The sequence below is a fragment of the Colobus angolensis genome, unplaced genomic scaffold, assembly GCF_000951035.1.
Source record: "Colobus angolensis palliatus isolate OR3802 unplaced genomic scaffold, Cang.pa_1.0 Scaffold245, whole genome shotgun sequence".
NCBI lineage: Eukaryota > Metazoa > Chordata > Mammalia > Primates > Cercopithecidae > Colobus > Colobus angolensis.
Window position 1 is genome coordinate 1,406,836 of NW_012115655.1, and position 19,403 is coordinate 1,426,238.

The window sequence follows — 19,403 nt, forward strand, 5'->3', positions numbered from 1 at the left end:
CGGGCGCGGGAGCCGCGAGGCGAACGCCGCACCCACGAATTCAGTTGCCGGCCGGGGGCCCCATGCGTGCGGCCACCCGCCTCCGGCTGGAGGACTGAATTCGAGTCGACAGCCCGCGTCGGGCTGGAAAGAGGAAACCGCCAGCCTGGGAACGGTTTCGGCGAGTTACTGGCAGGGGGAAATGGGGACAGGGAAGTGGGCAGGCGGGGAGACTGAAGCCGCAGATCTTCCTGGCGGGGAGGTCGTGGCCGCTGTTTCCTTTGACTCTGCCTAATTTCATTTTGAATCCTGATGTGACAGAGGCAATTGCTTGCTTGGATACCATACAGGTAAAAGTAACAGTTTTCAACTCGGCTCTTGACTACACCCTGTACATTCTTGGCCAGTGTGGGTTTTCTTAGGTTATGGATCTTGTTAAAGGGACACTGATGTGGTAACCGCACAGTGGCTGGTGGTGGCCTGAGGCTCATATTTATGGTAATTATCTGATGAAAGTACATCCATCAGAATTGGATTTGTTCCTCTGTGCCTTTATTTTGGGAAACCTTGCCTGGTCCCTGTGGGGGATGGGAGAGGAATGTGAAAAGCTGAAGTTGACCCAGAAAAGGATGATTGAAGGTAGTTGTATTAAGTTGTGGCACTGAAATGATCCCAACCTAAACTTTCTGAAAGGGTGATTAGTGATCAGCAGCTGATGTTATAACTTTCTCAGAAATTTATGGTAGATTTTCTATCTGGTCACAAGTGAGGAGGTGAAAGCTGCTTTCTGGGGCCAACTCTTTGCTTTTAAAGCAAGCTAAATGCAATACCCGAAATGTTTTCCATTCAGTACTTAACCTGCTTGTCCTTCTCACTCTTCCTTCTCCTGCACACGCTCTGAGCATTGACTGAGCACTCTCTGAGGAGGAGGCTGACTCAGGCTGACCCTTCCCGGCCCTGCAAGACTCCCTGTGGCACCTTAACATAGAACCAGTGTTATCACAGGAAAGGCCCTAGCCAAAGTCAGAGCAGCTGTTCCTGAGAAAGTGGGAGATGAGGATGAGTAGGAGGCAGAGATGCTTATAACTGCTCTGCCCAGAGAAAACTCAGAAGGTGCAGAAGAATTTTCAAAATAAAGTACAGGCCCCATCAAGTAGAAAATGAAATATTGTATTTCATTAAAGTGGAGATCAGTTTTCTCTTTTAATAAAAGACATTCAAATGGTGAGATTGTAAAAAACAAACAAACAAAAACCTTTCTAATTCTCAAAAATAGAACAGCTTGAATAATAACTCATGGGTTTTGAAATGGGTCATCTTTTAAAATGGGTCACTTTGGCTAGAATCATTGCACTTGGTGACTTTCACATTGTAAAGGGTCAAGTTCTTTTTGAGGCCCAATTGCACTAGAATCTGCATTTCAGAACACAGGTGTCAGGAAGAAACGGGGAGAAATTCAGAAGGAAATGGTCTCTTCTCAGAATAACAAAATGTACCCTATTTGGGGGGATTTTATATATGCTGAAGTAAATAGGTCTCAGCTTTGCATTTTTATAATACATTATGCCTTTTCTGAAATATTTCCATAGCCATTATTTTAATTCATTGTTAGAATAACTTTGTAAGGAGAGGAATTCATTATGTCCGTGTTCCAGAAACTGAGGCACAGTAAATTATTACAAGAGCTCTGCCCTTTGATATGGAATCTCTGTGAGCAAAGATGTAGCCAGAACAGTGTAAATCTAGAATTAAATACTTTCCTTACAGTATGCAATATCTAACTATTATGTATTAGTTTACATATATATAGGGGATGTAAGAAGTAAGAATCTTTATATTTAAAGGATAAGAAACTTGATCAGGTGAGATACAAGATTTGAATAAAAAAGCGATTTTTTAAAAAAAATTTTAATTCTACAAATTCAGATGCTGGCTTTGATATGTAACTTATTCAGATTTCTCTTCCATAGAAGGTTTTAACGCTAGAAGCCAGTTCTCCACAAAAGAGAATGTTCTACCAAGTGTGTAGGCAACAAAGCCCAAGAGTTCAAGTTCAAAATACTGTTCCACAGCCTAAGATCCACCTAATATTTCAGATTTGACTCTTTTGCTCCTTTCCTGTAACTTTCTATAACTTTTTCATAGTGCTCTAAGCAAAATAAGTTCAAGGATGGACTCACCTCAGGTTTCCTTCTCTTACTTTAGAGGACTGTATAATCTTATACGTGTGTCATCCTAATTGAAATGTATTTTAAGTGCTTGTGGGAACCATGTTATTTCCTGTCAAGAATAATGGAAGACCAGTATTCCATTAATGGAATAATGGGGAACATGAGAAGGACCATATTCAGTCAATTAGGGGCGATACTTCTGCTTCAACAGTATTTGCGATGTGTTAAATGGCCCTTAGCCATCAGATCGGTATTTTTAAAAACTCCTACCTAATTAATGTTTTTTGATAAGAAGCATATTATGAGTATAGCTTAGTAGTCTAAAGAGAAAAAAACCTGAAAAAAAAATCAGCCATCCATGAACTAACCCTGGTAAAGCTACATGAACAGATTCTAGAGAAAGGAAATTTGCACAGATGGAACTGGACTGACATTGTCAATAAGTTATCTCAAATGATCCTCAGAAAACACTGTCTGGTACATGGTTTAGACACAAGTCGAGCTCATGTGACCAGTAAATGGAGAGGCACAGTGTACATCTACTTTTGTTTGCATTTGAACACTCTGGGCTTTTTTACTCTCTTTCACCTCCATCAGGTCCAGATTCCAGCTTGCACTGGAATATTTACTGACCCTTTGATAGAAGATCTACACCTGAAACATCTCTGAAGTCTTTTTAGCATCCTGTCCATGGCCTACTACACAGTATGTGATAAGTTAGTATTTGCTGAATTAGTTAAATATGGGTATTAACCTACTTTCAGGGCTGCCCGCTGTAATGCCTAGAATAGGGCAGGCACTTAATAAATGGTAGTTAACTTAGACTAAACGTTGATCCACCAAGACAGAAACATGTTACACATACCTCTTATTTTACACCATCTTCTACTTTTTGTACCTCTGTGTTATAAACCCTCTATCAAGTGCTGTTTCTAAAGACAATGTCCAGAATGGGACACAGGAACTGCCACTGGACAATAGGCAGACACTGGGTTATATCGTCACCCTGTTTCTGAATCCTGGTTTTTCTTATTATAATTCGACCATAGCTAACCTTTCTGATTTCCTTTTTTCCGTCTTTTCCCTTTACCCTAACTTCTAGCTAAACTAAGTGATTTGACATTTCCCCATTCAAGCCACAACTTTTTCTCTTATGTGCTTAAAAAAATTCCTGCGTAGTCTCTCTTGGAATGTCTTATTCCCTGCTCCCTCCACTTCACCATTTTTTTTTTTGTTTTAGACAGAGTCTCGCTCTGTCACCAGGATGGAGTGCAATGGAGCCATCTCGGCTCACCGCAACCTCCGCCTCCTGGGTTCAAGAGATTCTCTTGCCTCAGCCTCCCGAGTAGCTGAGATTACAGGCATACTCCACCACACCCAGCTAATTTTTGTCTTTTTAGTAGAGACAAAAATTAACATGGTTTCACCATGTTAGCCAGGATGGTCTCCATCTCCTGATCTCCTGATACGCCCACCTCAGCCTCCCAAAGTGCTGGGATTACAGGCGTGAACCACCACACCCAGCCTACTTCACCGTCTTAAGCCAGCTGAAATGCTCCCTGCCGTACTCCTCCCTTCGCCTTTCTTTCTCCCATCCAAGTACTAACCAGGCCCAACCCTGCTTAGCTTCTGAGATCAGCCAGGATCAGGTGCATTCAGGGTGGTATGGCTGTAGACTTCTTCTCTTTCTGAGCTGTGTCTTCCTCCTTTCCTCCGCAAACCCACATTTGAATTCTGTTCTAGCTCCTGCTCATTTGCCACCTCTCCCACAAAGCCTTCCCCAATTTCCATCTTCTCCCTGTTTCCCTCATCTTAGAGGAAAGCTCTTCATTCACAGAGCACCTGGTTTGGGGTCCATAGTTTGTTGTCCCTCGGTATCCTTGGGGAATTAGTCCCAGGACACCCCCCCATATCCATGCATGCTCAAGTCCCTTATATAAAAATGGTATATCATTTGTATATAACCTATGCAATATTCCCATGTACTTTATTTTTTTCTTTTTATGCTTTTAGAGATGGGGTCTCACTCTGTTGCCCAGGCTGGAGTGCAGAGGCATGTAGCCTTGAGCTCCTGAGCTCAAATGATCCTTCTGCCTCAGCCTCCCAAGTAGTTGGGATTGTAAGTGTGAGCTACCACACCTGGCCCATGTACTTGAAATAATCTCTAGATTACTTATAATACCTAATGCAATGTAAATGCCATGTAAACAATTGTTACACAGTATCATTTAGTGCATAATGACAAGAAAAACATGTCTGTGCATGTTCAGTACAGACACAACCATACAGTTTTTTTAAGAATGTTTTTGATCTGTAGTTGGTTGAATCTGAGGATGCAGAACCCATGAATGTACAGGGCCAACTGCATATGGGTTTCTAATAAGAGATTTGTGGATGAAGGCTACCCAACACAATGCAACATTTCAAATGTATCTTAGTTTTTCTGGGACAAAGCCAGCCTAACAAATCTCAAGAATGTTTGAAAAATTCTAGCTTGAGTGAACGTTGTTCTTCTAGTGACTCAAATAAAGCAGTCATTGTGTCTGAGGAGTCCTAGTGGGGTGGCAGTGGTGGGGTTGGGAGTAGTGGCTATTTGTAGCATGTTTTATGTCACATTAAAGGGATGGGTATGCATTTTAGGCAATAATTCTTACTCTTACTGATAGGTGAACTTGTATTTTTTATTCATCTACCTTATGATGGATAACTGGTTTACATCTCTTCATCAGATTTACTTCTTATGTGTCATTTTATTAGCTGACTTCGAATATATCTTCAGCTTTTCCCTGCCTTTACACATGAAAACGGTTTTGATACAGCTTTTTCATTAGAGAATGACAGCTTTTCCAGGCCATGCTGTCTGTGTCTGACTCCTTGCCTTTCATTTTACCCAATACTTGCTTAAAACATCCTCCCTGACTCTGGTACTTTTTTGCCTCCTCTCCTTCCTTCCTCCCCACCTCTTTTTCTCCCCCTCCTGCGACTTTGGATCTCCGTCCTTGGAGTCCCTGAATCTTTTTTGTGGATGAAAGACTACACTCAAAGGACACAGACTGATGAGGTCACTTCTGCCCACTGTGGCATACTACTGAGACCAAGAAGAAGAAGGAGGGAAAACTGAAATGGAAGGTTTGAAAAAGAGTATGTTAGTAAAAGAAGTAAGAACAGTGCTAACAAAATGCAGCAAAACAGAAGTGACTTCAAACTTCTGGCAGTGAAGCAAATTCTCATCCATCTGGGGTTGCTTCTCTTGACCCTGCCCACCTGCTCCCCTGCCCGCCCCTCCTGATGAGAACTGCAGGAAAACCTGTGCCTATGCCAGGGCGAAAGGGCAGGTGAGGAACACAGGGGTGGGGCTGGGACTGACAAGCTGCTCTAAGCTGCTACAGGGTCTGGAGTTTGTTGCCGTTACATGGTTAACTCGGTATCTCAGTGCCTCAGTATCTTTTGCAACATGGGGAGGGAGATCCTTTCTTCCTCAAAGGTTGTTGTCAGGCTTAAAGAGCTACTATATTTGTAAGGCATTTGGAACAGGGCCTGGTGTACAATAGACATACCCATTATACACCAAATTAAAGTATAAAACAATACTGATTCTTACTAAGGATTAGTATTGTTTTATGATACTTAATTATATACACTAAGGGTTAGTCTTGTTTTTTGATACTTTAGGTTGGTATACATACATATACTAAGAATGCAGGCATGTCCATGGAAGTCAGCAATATTCAGCCCCCAGCATGTCCCAGTCAGCAGGACAGGGATTAGGGGAGTCAGGTGAGGCAGGGCTGTGTAAGTGCAGGGTTGGAGCCTGTCTTGGTTGCTAGACTGGGTAAAAGGAGAAGTTTGTTTCTTAAGTAGGCAAGAAAGAAACTGACAAGAGTTATATTGTGTTGCAAGAAGGAGCACAGAGGGCCAAGCTCAGAAAAGCAAGTGTTTGACCTCTCTGAGACCGCCTTTATATGTCAGCTTTTTTGAATTTGTTTCAAATTTTGCATAATCAAACTGGTTACTGGGAATTATTGATTTCATATAACGTCCCTAAAATGTAAGAATAATCTATAATCACATGCCACAAGTCCCGTTAATAAAGACTTAGGGTCTGTCTTTACCCATTTGTTCATTTGAAATTTCCTTGTCTTTACTTCCCCCATAACCAGCAAACAAATCTACACCCATGTTTAACTTACAAAGAAAGATATAGCTTAGTTTACATAGGTGGAGATCTTGTACCTGGATTCACACTGAAGGTTTTATTACCCAGCTTTCTCCTCTGTCCCAGAGCCATGATTGCTAAAGTGGAATTTAAAGTCTTTGGACTAACACTGAATCAAGAACTAACTCTATAAATGTATTCTCTGCAGAAGGATAAGAATTCCAAATGGCTTCTAATTTTTGCCCATGGCTTGAAATGAAGTTTCATATAGCTAAAGTCCCAGCACAAAAACACTTGAAGACAGCCATTAGGTAGAATTTTTTTCTTTTTTAGAGGTCTTATATTGGAAATATAACAGTTGCAAAGATATCTAATGTTTCACCTTAAAATGTGAGTTATAAATTCAGATTTCACATTGCCTCCTTCCTTCTTGAGCAAATAGACTAGGCAATTAGTACCAAATAGTAACTAGTTATATTTCTTAACACCAATTATTGTAACTAATTTATTAAGAAGAAATCTATGCAGATCAAATTATAGCTTTTTCAGGAAGTGCGGGGCTTTTTATTCCTGATCTCCCTCAACAAGGTAATTTGGCTTCTGAAGATTGGTCCTAGCTATACTTAATAGGAAACAGATGACAAGAAGAAGCCAGAAAAAAAAACTTGGAATGTAGAACAAAATGCAGCATAAAGATGGTACAGAAGATTTTATCTTTCCTTTAGTTATGTCTGGATAGGAACTAAAAACTCTCCCACATGGGACTTTATTAAGTAATAAAAGTTTAAATGTAAAAGATATAAAGGCATGAGAATATAAAGCAATTTTTTTAAAAACCTGTGACTCACTGGAGGAGCCTTATATAGTCCTGCTTTATAAGCATGTCACTTTTAAAGGGATCATTATATTTTCATTACTCATGGGGATATTCCAAATATTAAGTTGATTTTTAAAATGAAGAAAATTATCAGTTCAGTCTTGTTTTCTATATAGGTTTCACTACAATATTTTATTTCCCCAGCAAGAAAAAAACCAGAACTAGAACAGAATGATTAAATTTCTTAGTTTTCTTCTAATCCGTTAGTATTTCCATCAAATTATACTGCCTTCTTATATAGAATTTCTGGGTTTGTTCTTGTTTTGGCAACAATTGAAGTAAGAGAGGATGATTTTATGGTAGAGGTTTGATTCCATTCTAGATTGGTGATTTTCGGCTATGTAGAACACAATCTATTCATGGTTCAGACAACCGTTTTAGGAGGTTTTCATGTCCAGCATTAAAAAAAAATAGGAATAGAAGTAGGCATTCATATATATATATATATATATGTATATATAAGAATATTACGTAATAAAAGTGTAAGATATATAAAGGAATGAGGAACGTATATATACATATATATAATATATTATATATATACACACACACACCAAATTAAAGTATAAAACAATACTAATTCTTACTAAGGGTTAGTATTGTTTTATGATACTTAATTATATACACTAAGGGTTAGTCTTGTTTTATGATACTTTAGGTTGGTATACATACATATACTAAGAATGCAGGCATGTCCATAGAAGTCAGCAATATTCAGCCCCCAGCATGTCCCAGTCAGCAGGACAGGGATTAGGGGAGTCAGGTGAGGCAGGGCTGTGTAAGTGCAGGGTTGGAGCCTGTCTTGGTTTACAGTTTTGACATTTTGTTCATTGTGGATTTTTTGCAGTAACTTTGATTTTTAAAAAATACTGCATCAAAGTACTATACTGACTACTGAGTTATTATACTGACTTAAATTGTACACCTAAAGTAAGTGGCTCCCTTGTCTCCTTCTAGTCCTGGCCCCGATCAGTATGGTTTACAGAGGGAATGGTGAGTGTTGGGGAACGAGGGAGCCCGTGAGGAGGCGGCCACACGGGGAGGAGGAGCTGATGGTGTGTCTCATGTCTCCTCCTTTCTCTAGGAAGCAGACAGGAGGTGAAGTCTTCACAGTGAGGGGACAGAGCCTGGGAGGGGGAGATTTAGCATGGCCGCTGAAGAGACCAGGAAAGGGAGAAGGTCTGGGACAAGTGCAAGAACAGTCACACGGCACTGAAAACTTTGCCCAAAGCTAGATAGTGTCATTTGTGGTGACGCTGCCTGCCTGGTAAGTTCCGTTTCCCCTGCATCCCTGGAGGTGTCGTAGGAACAGGAAGATGGGAGGGCGCTGGGGTCTGGGGTTGTTGGGGTGGGAGGGCAAAGGTGTCCGATGACGATTCTGCATCTGAGACAGGGGAGGTGCATGAGGAAGAAAGATCAGGAGACTGCTGGGCGTGGTGGGGTGGCAGAAGGTTCTGGATGAATATTTAGAAGTTGCAGCTAGGAGTGAGCATACTATAGAATGAGTATCCTGGAATTTGAAGTCTCAGAAGAAATGCAGTTCTTAGTGAAGCCATGTAAACAACTTCCTGGCTGCTAAGCTGTCTTGAGTGTTGGGAGACAACATGAACAAAATGGTCTACACATCATAAGGTTTCCTTAGACTTGAGTGTGTTGTATGTCTCCTAAGTAAAATGCGGAAGTACAGTTCACTGTTGCTTCTCTTCCTGGAAATTGCCCTCCCCAACCTCAAACCAGCCCCCAAGTGGGGCAGCGTCCATCTTTAGACCCTCCCGTAGCACCCAGCACAACCCTAACTACATGGTCAGTGTCTCTCTTCCCCACCTAGAGCTCCAAGACCAGGGCCTTGTTTGTCCTGCTTACCCACTCTACCCATTTGCTAACCCCATCTTAATTTTCTGATAAACGAGCCCTTTTTTCATTGACTCCTCCTTTTTCTCCTTCTCGGGAGTTTATTTTTCCTTCAGGCCCATTGCTCTCTCTCCACCTAGAGAGCTTATCCACATTCATGAAATTAGTCATCTTCATGCTCAGAGTACCCACCTGGATCTCCCCAGTCCTGTCTAGCTTGTCTTAGATTATTACCCTCTGGACATCTGTACCTTGTTGTCTCTCCATCACCCTCAAACTCAACACGAGTCTAAAATCAAATGCAATCCCCTTCACTCCTAACTCAGGAAACCAGTTTTCCCTTCCTTGTCGGTAATGCTTGAAATTAGCTCTCACTTCTCCTCTTCCTCCTTTACTCCCCATCCCAGGTCATTCATCAGGTCCTGCTAGGTCTTTGTTTTTCTTGAAAGGGCCTTCCTCCCCACTTCCACTACCCTCGACTAGGCCTTCCTCACCTCATCCGGCATCAGTACAAGCCCCTGAGAAACCAGCATCCTGATCTTCAGGCATTCTGCATTTCACCCTATACCTCCATTGCCAGTTTAATTCCTCTTGCTCAAACTTAATAAATACTGAGCAAGGGAGTTACCATGACAAACAAAACCAGAAATTTCTATGACTTCCTGCTGCTGTCTGTACCCTCTAAGACTCCTCTACCTGATTTTCAAGGTTCTCCATAAGTAGGTTCCCACCTCTCTGCTTTCAAATCAATGGCTCTTTCTCAAATATCTGCCATATGCAGTTCTTGTCTGAAACAAAGGTTGCTCCTACTCCTGCAGCCACCTAAATCCTAGTCATCCTCAGGCCCTCCTAAAATCCTGACTAAGCCAACCCCCACTGATTTCTCTACTAGTCCCAGAGACTTTTCTCTTGCGCCTGGGGTTGGTATCATGCAGATTAGTGCTGACACACTGTACCTTACCAGGATTTGTCCACTGTTGTCTGTGGGAACTATGCTTTCATGTGGGAACTACGAGTCTTGTCACAAATAGACTGTAAATACTTTGAGATTGGAGACTGTAAAATACTTCTTCATGATCTCCCACTGTGACTGGTGTAAGAACTCGCAGAGTAAATACTCATATACTTGTAGGATTAATTGAAACACTGGAGACTGAGGTTTAACTTGTACTTAAAAGTGTGGACCTCCCCATCTTGATTAAAACTTCAAAATGGATAGCAGGTTTTACATACTATCTCAGCATCACAAAAGTAGACTCCACAAAGAAATGAGTTGATAGCAGGGGTAAGGTTTAAAAAAATCAGGGATTATTGCAGGGAAACTTGTAACCTTTGGGTGTGCTAACTAGTTTCTTCCCAAAAACTTTAAAGAGCTCTCTTCTGAAAGAATATTCCTATGAGTAACTGAGGGGTACGGCTCCCAGACTGAAAAGTATTTGGGGTCTATCACCTCTTTTCTGATGTTCCTACTTCTATTCTTTATTCTTCTGACTACCTCTATTAGGAAAGATAATACTAAGAATACCTGTCCCTTCTTCTCAGTCCAAATAGAAGCAAACCCAGGTTGTATTTGAGATATCTGCATATTTTCTTCCAAGCAATTCTTTGTCCTCTTCTCTCCCATGCTTTTCTATTTCCTATTTTCAGCAGGCTCTGAAGTCATCTATAATTTTTACTGCCCCTCAGTGACATTACATGGATATTCATCCCCGATTTGCAGATTAAAGCACCGAATCAGAGTGAGGTGAGGGTTGCCCAAGGTTACACAATAAATCTGGCCCCAAACAGGGGTAACCCTTGAGTTTCTAGCCTGTTGATTGGCCACTGACCCGTGCTGCAGTTACACAAAGGAAGCTGCACCCACAGCAGTCTGTTGTGGATGGTTGCTGAGCTTCGCATTCGGCATTGGGCTTGCTTTGTTTCCTGCCAGGCCCAGCATTTTCTTCTACCAGATCGGCAGGCTTTGTGGGCGTCTTCCTAGGGCCCTCCCCTGCACTCTGAATAGGAAAGCTGGAAGCTGTGCTTTAGAGAAGCTTTAAGACGCTGTAAGAAACCAGAAGAGTGAGTGCCAGTTGTATGTGCGTGGTCTCCATCCGCAAAGCCGGAGCTGGGTGCAACAGTGTTGACTTGTAATTGATGAATTTAGATCGGGGGCAGGTGGGGGAGGGCAGTGCTTTTGATTTAGGCTGGGAAAGGCCTCCTAGTGACTATGTTCAATTTGGAGGAATTCAGATGTTCTTTTGTGATACAAGTGAAGCTGTGTAATACAAATGAGGAGTTTACCTTCCCTAAATCTTCCCCTTATCATTCCCGTATTATCAGTGAGATCTGGTTACGATTTATGTAAATGATGGCTAAAAAATTCAAACAACTGAGGGGGAGAATTCTCATTTTAGAACTTCACATGCTGTGCTGAATCAGTAGCGTGGGATGTTGGCTTTGTGACAGGTCTTTTGTCATTTTTCAGAAAGCATTTTGACTTGTTGATGTCAATTTGGACCAGTTGAAAAAATACAGGAAAATAAGGTAAATACATACATATTGAGGGTGGGGACAAAATGAATGTTCTGAACCAGCTGCCGGCTTACAGTAGCCATATAAGCAGCAGCAGCAATGCACCAACCTGGTGAGTAATAGGCCTGATTCACTGGAGAGAGAGTAGCACCTTTAATGAGTCAGATGGATGCACACTGGGTGTGGGAGCAGTTGGACTTGTGGGCAGAAAGTCTAGCAAGAAGCTCAGACTTGCAAACAACTCTAGGACATGCAAAGCAAGCTGGCATTGGAGCTTGCTGGGCACAGCTGCTCAGGAGTAGGCAGCTGGTTTTCCCTTTGATCCCTGAGATTCCAAAGGTTACTTTCCTCTTTGTTCCCTTCCCAGGGTCAATTAGAGTAGGAACTGCAGATGCTTTTCAGTTGAGAATTTTCCTAGATTTCTTAAAAATGTGTATGCTGGCTTAAAATCTGCCATCAAGAATTCCATTACCTTAGTTTAAGCCTCCAGTCCCTTCAAGATGTATTGTGGAGGAGACCAGAGGGCCCTTGCTTTGAGGCTTCAGAGGATGGTCATTATCTGGGTGAGCACTGTGGATAAAGACTGAGAGAGCAACCGAAAGAAAGTGGGCCCCTGAATGAAAGTGATTTTGCAAAGTTTAGGCAGATGCCACCATCAGAAACTGGTATTTTCTGATGTCTTTCTCACCTTCCTCTAGAGCATTCAGTCCAGAAATGACCAGCCTATCCAAGGGGGAAATTACTGATATTGATCTGTTCCTTAGAGCAGTGTTTCAGTCTTTTTTTTTTTTTTTTGAGATGGAATCTCATTCTGTTACCCAGGCTGGAGTGCAGTGGCATGATCTCAGCTCATTGCAACCTCCGCCTTCCTGGTTCAAGCGATTCTTCTGCCTCAGCCTCCCTAGTAGCTGGAATTACAGGTGTGCACCACCACACCCGGCTAATTTTTGTATTTTTGATAGAGATGGGGTTTCACCATGTTGCCAAGCTAGTCTCAAACTCCTGACCTCAAGTGATCCTCCTGCCTCGGCCTCCCAGAGTGCTGGGATTACAGGCATGAGCCACCACGCCCGGCCTTCAGCCTTTGTGATGGTAAAGCACAGTAACACATTTCTCATGACACCCCTGGACGCACACACACATAAAACCCAAAAGTTTCACAAAGTGATTCTTGCTCTTACTACTTTCAGTACACTCTGCATTTAAAAAATAAAAAATGCTGGCTGTGGCTTCCTAAGTGGTGCGTGCAGTTTTCACATCAGCACCCTTAGCAATAAAATGTGCCCTATACTGATTATCTCTGGACAAAGTCTGAGTGGGGCTTGGCTCTAATCTCTAGTCCTCACTGGACATTTTATATACCTGGCCTTTGCCTCTGCCCTGATGTGGAGTGATCATGGGGGTGGGAAATACAGCTGGATCCGAAAGCTCTGAAGTGGGGATGGAGGTGTCACAGCTGAGGCTAGGCCCCTTCTGCAGGGCACTCAGTGTGTGCAGTTGGTTTTCTATCAGGGGTCAACTGGTAGGGGGACTTGAGGACAGATCTCTGGGCACGAAGCAGGGCCTTTGCCCTGGGGCTTGCTATGTGGCTCAGCCTACACAGCTCTCTCCCTGTCAGTCCTGTCCAAAGCCCAGGAAACTAATGTACCACCCCTGAGGAAAACAGCCTACCTCGCCATCCAAGGAAGTGTTTGACCTGTGGTAAGCACTGGGGACAGAATCCTTGAGGAAGGAGGGTGCTGTGTCCCAGTGGTGGAAGAAAAGAGAAGACCTGGGGTAAGCAGCCATGGCATGGACCTCATCCGAGGTGGCACCTGGCTAGGCGTCCTGACCCCCAATCTTTCCCCAGTAACCATCACTTTGAGTAAACGGTGGCTCCACCCCCAGCATGGTTCTTTGCACCAACATTTGGGGAATGCCTACCAGGGGTCACACACTGACCTGGATGCTGAGTGTAGGGTGTCTACAACATCGTGCCTAAAAAGTCTCTGTTTGGGGTATAAGAAGGTGCTGGTGCAATACAGATGAGATGAGAAGCATCTTTCAGGGAATGGGTTGATCCCAATTCAGGCTTCCCAGAGAAGGATGTCTATAGACTTGATATTTGCAAGGGAGGTAGGGTAGCCAGGCCACAAGACTGCTGGTGTAAAGACCAGGGCATATGAAATGGCAAGTGTGACTGTGCTTCAGTAATTTGGTATTGTCAAATGATGTGACCAAATAGCTGGAGAGGCAGATCCTAAAGGGTCCTGTGGGCCAGGCTAGACTTCATCTTGTCACTAACTAGTGGGGAGGCTCTGAAGGAGATTAAAAAAGCTCAGTTCGTCTCGTGATTAAATCCAAGTTTTACAAAGGTCACTCTGACCTTTGTAAAGTGGAAGGTGGGTTGGCCAGGGGATCATCTAGTCTGGGTGAGAGGGGATGATAAGATGAAGGGGTGAAGAGAGATTTTGAAGTGATTCACAGGATTAAACATTTAAATAACGGAAGTGGAGGAAATGGGGTGGGGGTGTTCCAGATTTCAGGCACAGAAGAAAGAAGTGCAGTTAAGCACAAATAAAGAGAAACAGGAACAGCAGGTTTTAGGGGAGAAGATAACAGAATGGGTTAGAAATGACACTTGAGGCCGGGCGTGGTGGCTCACGCCTGTAATCCCAGCACTTTGGGAGGCTGAGGTGGGTAGATCACAAGGTCAGGAGATCGAGAACATCCTGGCTAACATGGTGAAACCCTGTCTGTACTAAAAATACAAAAAATTAGCCAGGCATGGTGGCGGGTGTCTGTAGTACCAGCTACTCGCTACTCGGGAGGCTGAGGCAGGAGAATGGCGTGAACCCGGGAGGTGGAGCACTCCAGCCTGGGAGACAGTGAGACTCCGTCTCAAAAAAAAAAAAAAAGAAATGACACTAGTGTGCTAGGTAATGATCTGTCTTCTGTCTGCTTCCCTTCATTTATCATGTATATTCCCATTTAATTTGCACAAAGACTTTGAGTTAAACGGTCTTACCCCAATTTGTCAAATTTCTGTGTTAGATGCATGATATGGTACAAGAAACCATAAGTGGCTGAGGCAGCATTGGTGTTCAAATTGCCTGACTACAAAGACAGTGCTTGTTGGCTACATTCTGTTGCTTGCCAGTTTAGAACATGTTACATTGATGCGCCTGTTGCATTTCCAAATAAAAAAGTGCAGAAAGAAGGTGGCTGTATAAATCTGGGGCTCACAAAGTAATTTTGATTATTGAGAGTTTGCTTTCAAGGAGCAAATTGTGGCTCCTTGATTATGAACCTTAATTAAAAAAAAAAAAAAAAGAAGTCTTATTCCTGCCTTCTCTGGGGCAAGCCTTAATGGATTTTTACTGCTGTGAATTTTCTTTTCATTGAAGATTTTTGCCTTAATCTATGTATCTACTTTTCTCCTGACCATATTCAAGTCAGTATGTTCATGAATATACCCATTTGTGAAATTTGAACCTAAGTATACAAGATTATAGCTGTTTGGGAAGCTTTTTTAAAATTTTTTTAAGAGTAGGAGTAGAAAAAGGTCTCTGTATTCTGAATGGGAAGACAGTGTAAAGCAATTTTTTCCCTTTTCCTGTCCTCCTTTAAAAAAAATAAACAGCCATATGCCTCTGCCAAATACTAAGTGCCTCATCACCTTTTGTCCAGATCGGGCAGCTTACATTTGGTTTTAGGGAATTAGGAATATATGTCTTTCTGGCACCTCAGTAACCCACGTGATTATGATTCTTTTCTCTTCTTGACTCTGACAGGTGGCATGGAATGTTCATATGGGAGAGCCACATGAGGCCGCCCACTACGCTTCCTGAAGGATGCCCGGGTGGAAGAATTTTGACGTGCCAGTGTCTGCGTTCTACAGGGTGTTCCATTCTTTCACAATCTCAGAAAAATGGGATTAAAAGAAACTATTTTGTGAAATAAGAAAACTGTTTTCCATTTTTAATGACCAACATGTATTAAGATGGACACTTACTCTACGAAATACGAAGTTCTATGGTCCCGAAGAAGCCAGTGCCTGTTTAAAACTGATCCTAAATAAAAACAGACTTGAGTGGATATGAGAATGTTGATTAGTGGCAGAAGAGTCAAAAAATGGCAGTTTATTATTCACTTATTTGCAACTTGTTTTATAGTGAGCCTCATGTTTTTTTGGGAACCGATCGATAATCACATTGTGAGCCATATGAAGTCATATTCTTACAGATACCTCATAAATAGCTATGACTTTGTGAACGATACCCTGTCTCTTAAGCACACCTCAGCGGGGCCTCGCTACCAGTACTTGATTAACCACAAGGAAAAGTGTCAAGCTCAAGACATCCTCCTTTTACTGTTTGTAAAAACCGCTCCTGAAAACTACGATCGACGTTCCGCAATTAGAAAGACGTGGGGCAATGAGAATTATGTTCGGTCTCAGCTGAATGCCAACATCAAAACTCTGTTTGCCTTAGGAACTCCTAGTCCACTGGAGGGAGAAGAACTACAAAGAAAACTGGTTTGGGAAGATCAAATGTACAATGATGTAATTCAGCAAGACTTTGTTGATTCTTTCTACAATCTTACTCTGAAATTACTTATGCAGTTCAGTTGGGCAAATATCTATTGTCCACATGCCAAATTTCTTATGACTGCTGATGATGACATATTTATTCACATGCCAAATCTGATTGAATACCTTCAAAGTTTAGAACAAATTGGTGTTCAAGACTTTTGGATTGGTCGTGTTCATCGTGGTGCCCCTCCCATTAGAGATAAAAGCAGCAAATACTACGTGTCCTATGAAATGTACCAGTGGCCAGCTTACCCTGACTATACAGCTGGAGCTGCCTATGTAATCTCCGGTGATGTAGCTGCCAAAGTCTATGAGGCGTCACAGACACTTAATTCTAGTCTTTACATAGACGATGTGTTCATGGGCCTCTGTGCCAATAAAATAGGGATAGTACCACAGTACCATGTGTTTTTTTCTGGAGAGGGTAAAACTCCTTATCATCCCTGCATCTACGAAAAAATGATGACATCTCATGGACATTTACAAGATCTCCAGGACCTTTGGAAGAATGCTACAGATCCTAAAGTAAAAACCATTTCAAAAGGTTTTTTTGGTCAAATATACTGCAGATTAATGAAGATAGTTCTCCTTTGTAAAATTAGCTATGTGGACACATATCCTTGTAGGGCTGCGTTTATCTAATAGTACTTGAATGTTGTACGTTTTCACTGTCACTGAGTCAAACCTGGATGAAAAAAAAACCTTTAAATGTTTGTCTATACCCTAAGTAAAATGAGCATGAAAGACAAATATTTTGAAAGCCTAGTCCATCAGAATGTTTCTTTGATTCTAGAAGCTGTTTAATATCACTTATCTATTTCATTGCCTAAATTCATTTCAAAGAATTCGTATTTAGAAAAGGTTTATATTATTAGTGAAAACAAAACTAAAGGGAAGTTCAAGTTCTCATGTAATGCCACATACATACTTGAGGTGTAGAGGCGTTATTAAGAAGTCTTGATGTTAGAATAATTGCTTTTGGAAAATACCAAATGAACATCTAGTACAACATTTCAAGGAAATGAATATATTGTTAGACCAGGTAAACAAGTTTATTTTTGTTAAACAGCACTTGGTGGAGGTGGTAGGGGCAGGGAAAGGTCAGCATAGGAGAGAAAGTACATGAATCTGGTAAAAGAAAGTCTCTTGTTCTTAAGAGGAGATGTAGAAAAATGTGTACAATGTTATTATAAACAGACAAATTCTTACTGCATCCATGTAGCTATTGGTGATAGAGTCATTAAAATACCTTTTTTTTGTATCTTTTTTCAAAGTTTAATGAGAACTTTGAGAAAAGTGAGTAATGCTGCCCTAATACTTTGTATGTTTTTAATGGATTTTTTTTAAGTATTAGAAAATGACACATAACATGGGCAGTTGGTTGCTCATAGGGTCCTTCTCAAGGGAGAAACCATTGTTAATTCAAATAAGCTGATTTTAATGAAGCTTTCAACTGGTTTTTAAATATTCAATATTGGTCTGTGTTTAAGGTTGTTATTTGAATGTAGTTTACATAGAGGAATATAATAATGGAGAGACTTCAAATGGGAAGAGAGAACATTACAAGCCTGATTTATCCATAATTTTATAAAAGGAAATCTTAGTGTCTAAATCATTGTACTGATTACTAAAATTAACCCACTCCTCCCCAACAAGGTCTTCTAAACCACAGCACTTTGTTCCAGGTTCAGAGTTTTAAACTGAGAGCATTAAACATTATACTATCTAAAACAATTTATTTTTCATCAAATAGCTGTCAGAGGTGATCTTTATTTTCTAAATAATTCAAACTTGAAAACAGTAAAAAAGTGATGGAAAAGTTGCCAGTTTGGGGTTTAAACCATTTTTAAAGCTGCATGTTCCTTGCAATCAAAGAGATGTGTCTGAGATCTAATAAAGTAAGTTACATTTATTTTACAAAGCAGGATAAAAATGTAGCTATAATACATACTACCTCCCTTCACTACAGAAAGAATTAGGTGGTGTTTACTGCTAGGGAGATTATATGAAGGCCAAAATAATGACTTCAGCAACAGTGGCTGAACTCACTCTAAGACCTTTGACAGCAGAGGCACTGTTAGGGAAAATAAGATGTCTCATATAATAAGGTAATGTCTAAAAACATGCAAAACAAAACTAAAAAAGATTTGTCAGTATACACAACTGGATGATGATACTTAACAATTTTTAGCAGGTAGCTTTTTAATGTTTACAGAAATTTTAATTTTTTTCTATTTTGAAATTTGAGGCTTGTTTACATTGCTTAGATAATTTAGTATTTGTAACTAATGTCAGAACTACAATGTCAGACATTCTAGGTTGTAGTTACTTTCAGAGTAGATGCAGGGTTTTAGATCATTACAGTTTAAGTTTTCTGACCAATTTTAAAAACCGTAGAGAACAAAAGCATATTTGACCAAGCAACAGGCTTATAATTAATTTTTATTAGTTGATTCTTTAATGATGTATTGCCTTTTGGCCATATATACCCTGTGTATCTATACTTGGAACTGTTTAAAGTTGCCATTGGTTGAAAACATCAGTGTGTCTGGCCATCAAAGTGATCTTGTTTACAGCAGTGCTTTTGTGAAACTATTATTTATTTGCTGAAAGAACTCTTCTGCACCGTGTCCTTTTTATTTTTGCTTAGAATAGAATGGAACAGGTTTAAATTTCAAGGAAATATGAAGGCACTTCCTTTTTTTTCTAAGAAGGAAGTTGCTAGATGATTCCCTCATCACACTTAAAGTACTGAGAAGAGTATTTGTAAATAAAAGGGTTCCAACCTTTTAAAAAAGAAGGAAAAAACCTTTTGGTGCTCCAGATGCAGGGCTATCTTTTTTAAAAATGTCAACAAAGGGAAAATAAACTATCAGCTTGGATGGTCACTTGAATAGAAGATGGTTATACACAGTGTTATTGTTAAAAGTTTTTTACCTTTTGGTTGGTTTGCATCTTTTTTCCATATTGTTAATTTTATACCAAAATGTTAAATATTTGTATTATTTGAATTTTGCTCTTGTATGACAAAATAATTAGTGGGTTTTTTTTAAAAAAAATCTATGATTTCCAATAAACAACTGAAAAATTAGGACATGTGTATTTAAACTTTTTCATGAACATTACTTATATAATCATTCATTCTGTTTTAATGTACTACATGGTCTTAGCCCTGTTCCTATAGGATGATCATGTTCTCTGCATTATTGGGCCACCTAAGATGCTACTGTTTGTCAGATGACTCACGCTGGAACCTCTGGATGGGGAGATGTTCTTTCCTAA

At 40.8% G+C, this 19,403-nt stretch overlaps 2 protein-coding genes across 10 annotated transcripts in view; one reads left to right on the forward strand and one right to left on the reverse strand.

Annotated features, from left to right (window-relative positions):
* B3GNT5 (UDP-GlcNAc:betaGal beta-1,3-N-acetylglucosaminyltransferase 5) overlaps window positions 1-19,212 on the forward strand; it is a 20,588-nt gene extending 1,376 nt beyond the window's left edge. For 2 of the 8 annotated variants that reach the window (XM_011945790.1, XM_011945798.1), the window contains exon 2: window positions 15,322-19,212. In XM_011945790.1, the coding sequence (XP_011801180.1) occupies window positions 15,627-16,763 (1,137 nt within the window). In that variant the 5' untranslated portion in view covers window positions 15,322-15,626 and the 3' untranslated portion in view covers window positions 16,764-19,212. Of the gene's footprint in view, window positions 1-21; window positions 161-10,833; window positions 11,164-11,501; window positions 11,661-15,321 lie in introns of those variants that run through there. The other 6 variants (XM_011945792.1, XM_011945793.1, XM_011945797.1 and 3 more) reach the window with 6 other exon arrangements.
* Window positions 1-19,403, reverse strand: part of MCF2L2 (MCF.2 cell line derived transforming sequence-like 2) — a 242,044-nt gene that overhangs the window by 67,909 nt on the left and 154,732 nt on the right. The window lies entirely within an intron of this gene.